At 40.6% G+C, this 12609-nt stretch overlaps 1 protein-coding gene across 1 annotated transcript in view; it reads left to right on the forward strand.

Moving 5' to 3' along the window:
• Positions 1 to 451: 451 nt before the first annotated feature.
• The window catches only part of DSG2 (desmoglein 2), a 439785-nt gene continuing 427627 nt past the window's right edge, over positions 452 to 12609 (forward strand). Inside the window, exon 1 of the mRNA XM_069220070.1 lies at positions 452 to 591. Coding sequence (XP_069076171.1) covers positions 559 to 591 — 33 coding nt within the window. The 5' untranslated portion in view covers positions 452 to 558. The remainder of the gene's footprint in view (positions 592 to 12609) is intronic.

Consider the following 12609-nt stretch of genomic DNA (forward strand, 5'->3'; position numbering starts at 1 on the left):
TCGAGTTTTTCTTCACAAGATTGTGTCGCCGCTTAGCTATCAGTGCCATCAGAGGGACGTCCTTTTCGTGTTGGCGACTGGAGTAACAAAACTTATCTGTAGTGGTTGGGGCCAGCTCGACAAACTCGGGCCCTGTGGCTTCTTTGTCTTTTAGCTTGTGGACGGACAAAGTTTTCTTAAACTTGCTTATGTCCAGAATTACTGCCCGCAGAAACTACCCCGTTCCCAACCATTTCCGGATCCTCGCTGATCACCTGCCTGCTAAGATGGGCCTGGGCGCAGGAAGAAACAGACAGCGCGTCACGGGGCGGTTGACTCGCACGCACGGAGTGGGGGGGTGGGGGGGGGGGGAGGTCTCCCCTTACCTGCACAGAGGAGCGCGTGACGTCATGTCGCAGGTGGGACTGGGGTTCCGGCTCTGGCCCCGCCCCACCCCACCCTCTCGAGGGGCCGCTCCCTCCCTCCCTCCCAGGAGGCGCAGACTGAAGGTGGTTCCATTTTAGCCCTGTCTGTAGAGACCGGAGTGGCCGCTCCTCGCTGTCCTGTGAGATTGCTGTCATGGCCGGGCTGCCCACTCTGATCCTGCTGTTGGTGAGTGTTTATGCCACCGGTGTTAAAAGACTGCTTGGTGTATGCTGGTCTCCTCACTCTGGTTAGGGGTTGGTGTCTGGCTTCCAGGGAGGACTTTTCCGGTCCGGAGAAAAGACATTTTTTCGCCCCAGGATTCCGCTTTTGGGAACTCTTGCTGAGGCTGCAGAGTTAGAATGACCCTCATTCTCGTTTTCAAAGCAGACCAACCCTCTTCTGCCTATCTTGTTTTGACTTCACTTTAACAGTTTCCTCATCTGTGGAATGCTTTTTCCCCAACACAATCATTTTAATGCTACTGGGAAGAACTCTTTTTGAACACGGTCTATTCGTCTATCGGCGTTGGCGATCTTTGAAATAGGCTGTTCGAGAACATTTTTTAATGTGTCGATCGTAGGCATGTTGTGAAATGTTTGTTACTAAATTGTTACTTTGGTCATTACAATTATGTTACATTTTAATAGCACTTCCTGTTTGTTTATAGTTTAAACAAAATAATTAAATGTTATATTAATACATTTCAACCGTTCTCTTCAGAACTGTGTGTTGCTTTAGGCTAGTGGGTGTGAGGACTTTAACAGTTTTCAGAAAGCCAACCACACCTTTTTACCTGACAGTCACTCTTTTCACTGGCGATGGTGTGCAGAATGCCTCCACTTCGGTTAAGTGCAAAGTGAAAACATTTCAGTTTAGTTAAACAGAAGCTTAGTTGCAGCAGTGGCTGTTGGCAGGCTTATTTTATTTGTGAGACGTGACTCACGAGACAGAGAGGTATCTACTTTGGAACTAGGTTCAAGCCTGTTTGCGCCACACCTTGTGATTGTAGGCAAAGTTGAATGGGGAAGGTGTGCTTTTAGAATACATATGTGTCATCTCATGCTTCGATAAAAATGTTATGTGCCTATGTTTACTAATTTTAATGCATTTTCTGATCAGTTTGGTAAGCCAATGTAAAGGAAAGATCCCAAACACTCAAATGGTTGTTATACGCTATTGTTTAACTCGATTTGTCAAAATGTGCATGAAATTATAAGTGTTTAACAGTGGTTGAAGTGGGCGGGGTGTAAGGGGCACGTTGTTAGCTGTAACAGAAGAAGTATGGGATGTTCTGGAGAGAGGATTAAAGGTTGTGGTGGTCAGTTTGGACCCGTGTGCCGCCTTTGACACAGTGAATCGTTCAGGCTTGAAGAGAGTGACATTCGGTATGTTGCCCTGAGCTTGCTAGGCTCTTTTCTGAAGGAGAGGGTACAAACATTTTAAAAGAGGGGGGGAGGCGTTCACATCTAATCTCTTCTCTCTCCCTTGTAGAGTTCATCAGGGAAACTTAGGCAAACTATTCTGCAGTCCATTATAGTTACTATTATTAAGAAACCACGTTCCAATCTTTTCATCAAACACAACTTCTTCGAGCCGGCAAGGTGGCGAGTTCAGGTTTCCTGCAGACAAGGATCCGATCTGTAGGTCATGAACGCTCACAGCGCCAGCTCACACTTCAGAGGTTGGTAAATTGTGGGTAATCGGAGTGGGTTAGAGCAGTGGTTCCCAACCTTTTGACTTCTGTGGACCCCCATTTTATCATAACTAGATCCCGGGGACCCCCACTGAATCATTATTGGAACACAGGGACCCCCACTGAGTCATTACTGATAGCTGGGAGCTAATATTATTAATTTTTTTAAGCATTCGCGGACACCCAGGGGTGCCCGGCCCACAGGTTGGGAACCACTGGGTTAGAGTAACGCATTTTATCTTCAGAGATTACAAGAGACATACATGTGATATGGAACGCTATGTAAAAATGCTGTTCTTATTCACACACGGAATTCCTCAAAAATCCCAAATCGTCTGTTCTAACGCTGCTTTCTCACTCTTGGCTTTGGCAGTGAAACATAAATATTTCACCTTGACCAGTGATGTAGGAGGATCTCACATAGTCCTCTTTCTAGAACACAGACTTATTTTAGGCCTGCAGGGCACAGATTTAAGAAACACCACCGAAAGACGGATTTAGGCACTCTCCCATGTTGATCTTCCTCTCTATAGGCTTTAATATGGTGTTTACACTGTGCACAATACATTTCCAATACAGCTGCCTGCTACCAGTTTTAGGTTGAGCGTGCCAGCTCTTAAAAGTGTTGTAATCTATCTGTGGGCTTTTAACCACATCCACCACACGCCCATCGACATCACTCGTTTACGGGCTTGCCTTTCAGGAATCCTTGGTTATCATTGGCAAATGCTTTACCTTTGTCCCTCCTTGGGGCAGTTTTGTTACTGCCTTGGCCATTGACCCAGTTAAATGGATAATTGCACTATTGCCGATGTGTTTGACTGCTTGCAAACTTTTTTCCTTTTGTGTCTCTTCTTTGCTCTCACGCGAATGGTGGCCATGGTGCTTTGAATTGGCTTGCTTATGTAAACTCTTTTACTTTTCATTTTCAATTTATGTAACAAGAAGAATCCAGTTAGGAATTTGCAACGCTAATAGATCTCGAGCTGACGCAAGACCCATTACATTGCAAATGCCTATTAATTTTTTTTTTATTTTTTTTATTCAAACCTGCGTGAGCATGCAAAATATGCGAGCACTATTGTTTACAAAAAGGGTTTGGAGGCCTCCTGTTGCTTACCATTTGTTGGCTTTAATGTCACTCTTCTTTGCAGCTTCCTAATTGGCTAGCACTATGCAAACATCACTTATGTTTCTTGCTTTGGAGACATGCAGAATGTATGAAATAATTATAAACTCTGAGAATCCTAATACTATGACAACCAACTGATTTCTGAATGAAGTTTGTGATTTAAGCATGAAAACATGCATAACAACTGACAAGGGCAATAGATCTTTCATAGGTGAGACCTATTGGCTTTGTCAAGTATGCCATTTAATTCTGTCACTCCATACCTCTACTCTGCGTCACTGCTCTTTGTCATTCCAATGTACACCACACCAATCGACTCTGCTGTAATCCACTCTACAACTCTTTACTCCACTTGAATCTCTTCTCTACAGCATGCCACTAACTTTTAGCCACGCTGCTATACAGCATGGCTAAAAGACATTGGTAAAGTCAATAGCTCTTACGTAGCCGAGACCTATTGGCTTTGCCAATGATTTGTTTTGTTTTCAAATGGACGAGACAACTTTCTGTGAGATATGCCCCTACGTAAGGGGTGGTGATATGGGGGTCTTTTAATAATAATTATTATTATATATTTTTTTTTAAACCATCACTACAATTAGTGCAGCATAAGTTGTGACACTGAGGTCCCAGGTGTAAGTGCCAATGCACCCCAGTTATGAATGTCTTAGTATGACAAAGGAAAGTAGGGATCTTGGTATTATGTTCAAGGCCATACTTGCTGTATACATACCAGTGTTCAATAGTGAGGTGATGGAAGGGATGTGGGGCTTTTTTCCTTTAACAAAAAGGAGAAGAGTACCTGCTTTGTGACTCAGGTCTAAGAGTGATGGTCCAGTGGAGTGGGAAGAGCAGATACCCTACTTTACAGAGCTCTGTCATTGGTGCTACAGGTGCAGTGGCCCACTAAACCCCCATTGTGGCTATTTTACTATCCTTCCTTACTTGCATTAGGAACCAGTATACATTTGATGGGTCAGTGATGTTTTGGACATCATACTAATAGCTCATGAGAAGGGAAAATTGAAGAAGAGGAGGTGCCTTACTTTGGGTGTTGTAGAGGCAGAAGTGAGGGAATGAGGCAAGATGGGAGGCCATGTTTTTAATGAAGGGCAGAGGAGGGAACCCACTTTGCAAGGCAATAGTTCTCATCAGGGAAGTAGGTGCAGCAACAATGGATTTCAGAGTTGCTCACTGGATCTGAATTATGACTATCTTTCTTTGAAAAAAGGATACAGGACTCATGTTTCTTGCTAGCATTAGGGCAGAGGGTACCTTCCTACAAAGGGGGGTAGGGGGCACAACATATGGGAACATTTTGGAAAATTGATATTTGGCCTAACAGTGAGAGCTGCTGACTTTGGACCTAGGAAACCAGATTTAAGTCTCGCAATTAGCTGAATATCATGTGTAAATCACCTAATCTTCCTGTGCCTAAAAAAAAAATCTACCCTTGTGTAATGTAACAGGTGCTCCCAAAAAAATTTCGGCTGAGTTTGCGCTACAACAGACTCTTTAAAGAATATATCATCACATGCGATTTGTCATTGTGAGGGGTCCAGAAGCGGTCATATTTTGAATCTTGTCAGAACGTGCAGTGGTGGCCTAAATTAAAGTCCTCCATTTTCCAGTGGCATGAGGCGGATTTCTTCAGTTATTCCATGTGTGTTCAGTTACTGGTTGGTGATTTAATGCTGTGGGCGTGTACAGTACTGGGTGGTGGACAGGACCCATAGCAATGTCTTTAGTGTAAGTGTGTCAAGCAGTATGAACTACAGTAGAGTGTCCAGAAGGCAAAGACCCTTTGATAAAGAGAATGGGTGTATATTTTGCAATCTGCACCCTGGTCTGCTATATGCCAAACCTTGTTTGTCTATCAGTCTTTCGTCTTTTGCCCGAAGGCACTTGTGACAGGCAAGTTAACAAGGAGAGTTAAAGTGAGTTACTGAGAATCTCACAAAATTATCAAAACTGACTCCTTCATGCTTACCTTTGACAACTTACCCACCCGACCACAGAATAGAACAGCTACAAAGGAAAATACTGATTTCGACGGAGGCCTGCCTTCAAAGCGGACCTTAAGAGGCCAGAGGGCAAACCAGCAGAGGCCACAAGAGCAGAGCTTCCAAAATGGAGTTAAAGGAAGGTCTCCCGTCAGAGCAGCACTGCCCATCCTCCTAGCAGCCTGAGGGCAGCAGAGTACCAAGAGGAAAAATGTGGTGGAAATTTTAAAAAAATGCACTTGGGTGCTAGCTGATGAGGGCATGCGGAGTGGAAGCAAGGGACAGAGGAGAGAGGCCAGATGGGAACTAAAGGGACAGTTGTAGGCACATTACCTGGAATCACTAGCGTCAACTGGGCATGAACATCACTGGCAAACGGGAAAACTGAGGACCCACTGGCTGAAGCCTTCCACCCACTGCTGGTGTATCAAAAGCAAAGATAACAGCCACTGAACTTGGAACATCCATATCTTCGGGTAACGTGCCCAGGGCTGGCAGTGAAGTGGAGATAGAGGATAGGACCCCATGCAGGCAACTGCTGAGTACATTGTGGGCAGGGCTACCTGGGCAAAAAGGCAAGGGCAGCCGGGTATTACCAATTAGCTGGTTTCTTGGTACGGCAGTGGGGTAAGCGGAGAACCCCCACTTGGTGGGTGATGTGTCCCAAGCCCTTTTGAGGTTGTTAGAGAGCCAACATTATTAATAAAAATGAGTCACTAAAAATAATGTGAAATAATGTGTGTTTAAGGGCCTAACTAAAAATGTGTGTTAGGAAAATAAACGTGCCGCTTTAAAAAGTGACTGACCTGGTATCCACCACAATGTGTTATATGTGAAAATAGTGTCTAATGAAATCGATTTTGATTAATCATAATTAAATGTACTGGCAAAAAAATGAAAAATATTAATACACTACAAACCAATGCGTTGAAATGACTAGAAATGTTTTATTCTTCATATTTAGCACTAGTTAAAAGTTCTGCCTTTTCTAGAAGCACAATGTTCAAATGTTGCTGACTTCACTGAAATGTTTTCTAAGCACTTTATTAAATATCCTGTGTCACATGCACAGTGGAAATTCAGTCCTGCTTTGGCTGCTTGTCCTATTCCCTAAATATATAATTGTACGTTTTAACAATGAGCTTCAGTGTTCAATGCCATATTCCATGTTGCCTTTTATTTTGTACTATTTTACGGAAGCTGTCGACTAGAGAGAAGAATGAACGTGACACTATCTTGGAAAGGCGATACATCTGAAGCACAGATGAAAATTCATTGGCTGCACACAAAACCACCTATAGTCTTGTTCAGTAGAAGCTTAGGTAGTAACTTTTTGGGACTTCAATTTTGCTAACTTTATGTGATGAGAGGCAGATTCATTTTAGTTCCATTCAGAGTCAGTTTTCCTATTAGCTTGTCTAGCCACTTATGATTCTAACAGTTCTATTACTTTAGGTCCAATATTTCTGAACTGTTTTCCCTTTCATGTTCCTGGTGCTGCTCTCTAAAGACCTGCAGTTACTGCTCTCTGCTGATGAAAACCCTGCTGACTCATTTAGGAGAGGTATAGCAAATGTTAATTTATTTTTCCTTTGCAGGTTTTCTCTTTTATAAATCCAACCACATGTTTTTGGTTAGCGCCATAGTTGGATGTTTTCCAATTGAATTTTTGCCTTATTTTTATTTTTGCATGAAGCCCAAACATGCTTTTCAAATTAGAGTAATAGCTAGGGATGCCTGACCTTAAATTTGATTTTGAATGATTATTCATTAATTGTGATTAATTCAGCTGCACCAACTAAATGTATGATGTTTCTATTTTTCACGTAGTTCTGTTGTTCTGCATTGTTCTTTTGGAGTGTTTCATTTTAAATGCATTGGCAAGATTGAGATTCTTTGAACATTTTGGATAACCTGTGTTGCTTATGTATTTCTATCATTTGGTCTTGCACATGATCTACGTGACTTCAGCATTATTAATGTAAAGGCAATAAATGTTTAAACTTTGCTAAACTGGCGTGGTGATTCATGGCTACATAGGACAGGGTGTGTTTAAATTACTGACTCATTATTTTATATTCTGTTATTGTTAGATGGCTATTGGTTCTCATTGTTTGATTGGATGATTTCTTACTCCTGTCTGAGTCAAGATTCGAGTCAAGCTCTGAGCGTGGTAGATGTCAAAGCCTTTTATGCATGTCACCTTATCATAATAATTACAATATAATATAAGGTCGCACGACCACAGTTTTTGATAGCAGAGATGATGGTTTCATCTCAATAGGAGGGAAACATCCTAGTTTTGATGGTTTAGTCTTAATAGAGAGCAGCATCCTAAAATTGGGAGATTTGGTTTTGTCAATGCTTGTTTGGATGAAATATGGTATGCTCCTAGTGTTATTTGAGTTCTGAATAGGGCTTGCACTTGCGATACTTTGGCAGATCGCTGGTGATTTGTGATGTATGTGAGAAATAGGGAGTTTGCTTACTCCAACGTAGTTTGAGTAGGGAGCTTGCATACTCTAAAGGGTGAGTGTAGGGAAGTTGGTGTACTTCAATTGAGTGTGGCGCTTTGTGCTAAAAAATTGCCCATGTGGTTGTTGGTTTATGTACAAGTGTAGGAGATACTTGGTTGTTATAACTTGTTTGGTTAATCAAGAGTGGTTGACAAATAGTATTCCTAGAGTGCATGTTAAAATATTGTTAGTTTGAAAGATACGTGGTGAGTCCTGAGAGCTCAGGGAGGATCTGGTACTAGTGAAGGGTGAAATTTGCTGTCAAATTTTACTTGCCAATGAGAAAAAGCTAAAGCCGGATAAGTAGCTGTCGGAGCTAAAAGCTGCAGTCGAAATATCCGTAAAGCTTCCGAAGGGATTGAGTCCCTACCTGTAATAAGTAGACAAGTTGGTTTGTTGATTTTTCTTTAGTGCTCGCAATATTTTGCATTTCGTTTTCTGTGTGAATTGGGTTTGAAGGAGTCAGCAAGGCTTTGTCAGCCGCTGTGTGTGAGCGTGTGATGTCACTAGGTCCACACTGACATTGGTCGGTTGGTGAAAAGGACCTGCAAACGGATTGGTGGACAAGCGTGAACAGCTATTGGTTGAGAGAAGCAAGCAAAAAGGATTTTGGAATTGAGTTACTTCCTGTTTTGAACTTAATTTGTAGTTTTGAGTGAAAGGTAAAAATGACATTTTTTAAAGCATTAAAGAGTGCGATAAGAGAAGATTCTTTTATTCCAGTCAGAATAGGAGAAATAGCCCTGCCAGAAGACACACCGCATACACAGTAATTGAAGCGAAAGGTCCCTCTGCTTGTATTTGGTTAAAACAGTGGAGCAAAATAATGGAGAAGGAAGGGAGTCCAGCGTTATCTGCTTGTGGAAGTCTAAATATGAGCATTTTTAGAAAACTTGAGAAGAATACTTTATGAATTAAAACTCTCTCTGAGACCTGCACAATTTGAAGATTTTGGGCCATATGTACCAATACATTTTCCCATAGACACAGAATGGGTAAAACCCTTTGCTACATCTGGCCCTTAGCTATTTGGGAGTTAGTAGCCAGACAACAAGAGAAATTAAAATTTGAGAGACAAATGAGAAAAGTTGAGTAAACTTTGCTACAAGCAAAATGGGATAATGAGGAGAAATTTTGTAGAACAGAAACTTTATAGGGTATTGGAATGTATCCTGCAATTACACAAGTGAAAGAGGACAGTGTTGGACCAAAGAAAAAGAATAAGGAAGGATCCTGAAGAATCTGAGTCGAAGTCAGGTGAAGCTAGGAAATCATTGACTTATGATAGTGACTCAGACGATAATACATTTATAACACAATTGTTGAGAAATCGTCCTACTCCATATGCAGCACAAGAGACAAGTCCAGGTACTAGTCCAAATGCACCACCTCAAGTCGTTACACAACGACTGCTATTACAGTAACTCAGACTCCTGTAATTCTTACTGTAGCTCAGATAGCCCATGTGAAGTCTACACCTAAGTCCAGACAGTGTGAAAGTGTACTCCTGTAACTGTAACGCAGTCATGTTGCTCAGTACTTACTGGTCAGAGTTTTCGAGTAATTTACTCAAAATCAGAATGCCTCACCAAGCCCGGAAGCTTTAACAGTCCCTGTTACTATTGGTTCAGTTATTCCATTATATTCCGAGGGAAATAATGAGAGCAATGTACAGAATCTTTTTAACACAAATGCAGAAAGGGAAAACTCAATGTTACTTCAGTAGTTATGTCTTTTGATAGAACAGGCCTGCCTATAGACTTAACTTATTCTGGGACTTCACAAAATGTGGAGAGGTCAGTTTTAGATTCCAATTCAATTTTGATGACACCTGAGAGAGTAATGGGTCTGCCATGTAACATACCACCATGTGTGCCCAATGTGAATAATAATGATTCCTTGTAAGGCTTAACAGCTCAACAGTTAACATACTGGTTAGAGAAAATGGGGGGAGTAAAAACAGTTGCTGAAGGGGGAAGACACTGAATCTGGCAAGATTAAAAAATGAAATGATTGAGGGACCACTTGAATTAACTAGAATTGATTCATAAAATAAAGATGAGTTACGCTTCGTGTGTAAAGATGTCACAAACAAATCAGGATAGGCACATTAGAAAATATCAGAACTTGCAGAAAAATAGGAAGTAGATATTGAAAAATCAAATCCATTGAAAAGGAGTTACAGATTAGAATTTGATTCAAAAGACATTTAGAACATGAGATCACCTGGAATGAAAATTCATATTAAAGAATTAATTCAAAGTATTAAAACATGGAAGCATTAGTTGAATGGGAAGGCAGATGGATAAAGAAAAGGGATCAAATGAAAAGAGTCTGTGTATTTGAATTTTTGGACACACAACAGACTGATAGTCCAGTAAAGATATTACCAATGAGAGAAATTCTTGGAGGTAATTATGTTCATGTTCCTAGGAGCAGGAGTGATATTTTTTCTTTCAGAAATGATTACCCGAGATTGAGAGAGAAATCAGTGGAATGGTATCAGCATATTTGTGAAACTCGCAAAACGCTTGTGGGAAGATTTAAATACTTAGCTCGAAATAGTGGTCCTAGGTGATTTAAAGGTTGATTGGCCAACAGGAGAGCCTCCAAAAGATCCAGTTACAGGTGCAACAACTCCTGAAGTAATGAAAAGCTATTACAAAGTGATTAAAATTTTGAAAATGAAAATTTGCCCTGAAAACATTGATTGGCAAAGAATAGATGGGACAGCACAGGAAGCAAAGGAGTCAGTACATGCATACTGTAAAAGGTTGTTATAGGCGTTTAAACATTACAGTGATAGAGACACAATTGAACCTAAAGATATGACTTATTTCGTGTTCCGATTTGTTGAGGGATTGAGATCTGAAGTTGGTAACATGCTTAAGAATTGTTTTATTTGCTGTCAAGCCAAACCGTTTATGAAGTATTGCAGTTTGCTAAATACTGTAGTGATGAGATTGACATGAAGCAAAAGAGATTGAAAGAAAAAACTCAGTGATGATGCAGATTAAAGCAGCACAATCAGGGATGCAGGGAATTTTTCCGTAGCAACAGGGAAATATGCAGGTGATTCAGAGTGTGGGACAGGCGAGAGGCAGAAGATGTGGTGGTGGAAATGGGAATTGTGTTGTCGGTTTTGATTTGAATACTAATGTTAATTCAGGTAATATGCAGGAAATGAGAAAGATGTTACATTGTCACACATGTGAGGGTTTTGGGCATTGGAAACAGGAGTGTCCAGTGATGGTGCAGGAATGTGTTGTGCAGATGAATCAAAACAATCTTTTTTCAAATTTGAGAGTACCAAGAATTCAGAATCCTAATTTTAATGTCCAGAATATGAATAATCAAATGCAGACTCCACAGCAAATGCTAAGTCCCCGAGCACCAGGTACCACAACAATAGCAAATTAAATTGCAGATGCAAATGATGCCGCAAAAGCAATAAATGCAAATACCTTTAGCTCCAATGGCACAGCAGCAGGCAGTGGTTCCTCAGAAGAACACGGGTCAAAGATTAAGTCAAAACAAGCAGTTAATACAGCAACTCCCATTATATAGTGAGGATGAATTGAGCAATGAATTGTGAGTAAGTTTGGGTGAAGAGGAATGTGTGCTAGCAGCTTCATTTGAGGTGTAATGAGTCACCAAGTCTAATTTTTTTTTATTGACACAGGAACTACACACTCTGTTAGAGGTGCAGAAGTTCCTAATATGTCACTTTCTGAGAAAACAATTCAAGTGGTAGGAGTGGCAAATTATTTTCTGAAATCCGATTACTAAACTGATTCATGTTAAAATTGGTACAATTGAAAGCTTGCATACATTTGTAGTCTGAGATTCAAGTCCAGTATGCCTTTTGGGAAGAGATTTGTTGTGCAAAACAAGATGTTAAATTACTTGTACAAATGATGGAATTGCCATTCAGACAAATAGTGATGATGATGAAGAATCATCCATGCCAATTGACTGTAATCCACTTGATGAAGAATTTCCACTGATTACGTATTAACCTGCATTTACAATACAAGACCTGCCAACTGATCTACAAGGGACAATTACTTTAAAAGTCTGGAATCTTTCTGGGAAAGACATTGGTCTAATTTAAGTAGTTGAACCAGTCAAAGTTACAGTCAAACTTAATGTGGTTTTTCCCCAAAACTCTGCAGTATCATGTGGAATCAGATGTAATTGAAGGAGTTACTCCTCTAATTGCAGATTTTGTCAAGCGAGGAGTTTTGAAAGCAGTGCAGAGCAGCCCATGCAATTCACCTATTATGGGTTTGCAGAAACCAAGTGGGAAATTTTGCATTGTTCAGGATTTGAAAAAGATTAATGAGATTGTGGTCGAATGTTGTCCAGTGGCACCCAATTCAGCAGTGATTTTTGTTTCAAATTCCATGTGATGCAGAAAGGTTCACAGTAGTGGACTTGTCACAAGCATTTATCTCAGAGACTCTACACGAGGATAGCCATTTTCTTTTCAGTTTCAAATTCTGTAGTTGTGTGTATTCCTAGTGTAGGATCCCACAATGCTTTTCAGATTCCCCATTAATATTTAATCAGATGTTGAAAAATAATTTGGAATCATTGAAAATTTCTTTTCATCAACATTGGTTCAGTACATTGATGATTTATTAGTTGCTTAAAAAACACAGGAAGCATGCAGGCACAAATACTATTGCCTTGTTGAATCATTTAGGTGACAATAGACATAAATTGTCCCCAGTGATATTACAGTACTGTCAAAAAAAAGTTAAGTACTTGGTGGGGGAGTTCAAGTAGAAATTGGTGCATGGAAGGTGTCCAGAGAAGGATTACAGCTATTTTACAAATTAATCCTCCTGTTACTCA

This window comes from Pleurodeles waltl, chromosome 2_2 (genome assembly GCF_031143425.1).
Source record: "Pleurodeles waltl isolate 20211129_DDA chromosome 2_2, aPleWal1.hap1.20221129, whole genome shotgun sequence".
In the NCBI taxonomy this organism is placed as follows: Eukaryota; Metazoa; Chordata; class Amphibia; order Caudata; family Salamandridae; genus Pleurodeles; species Pleurodeles waltl.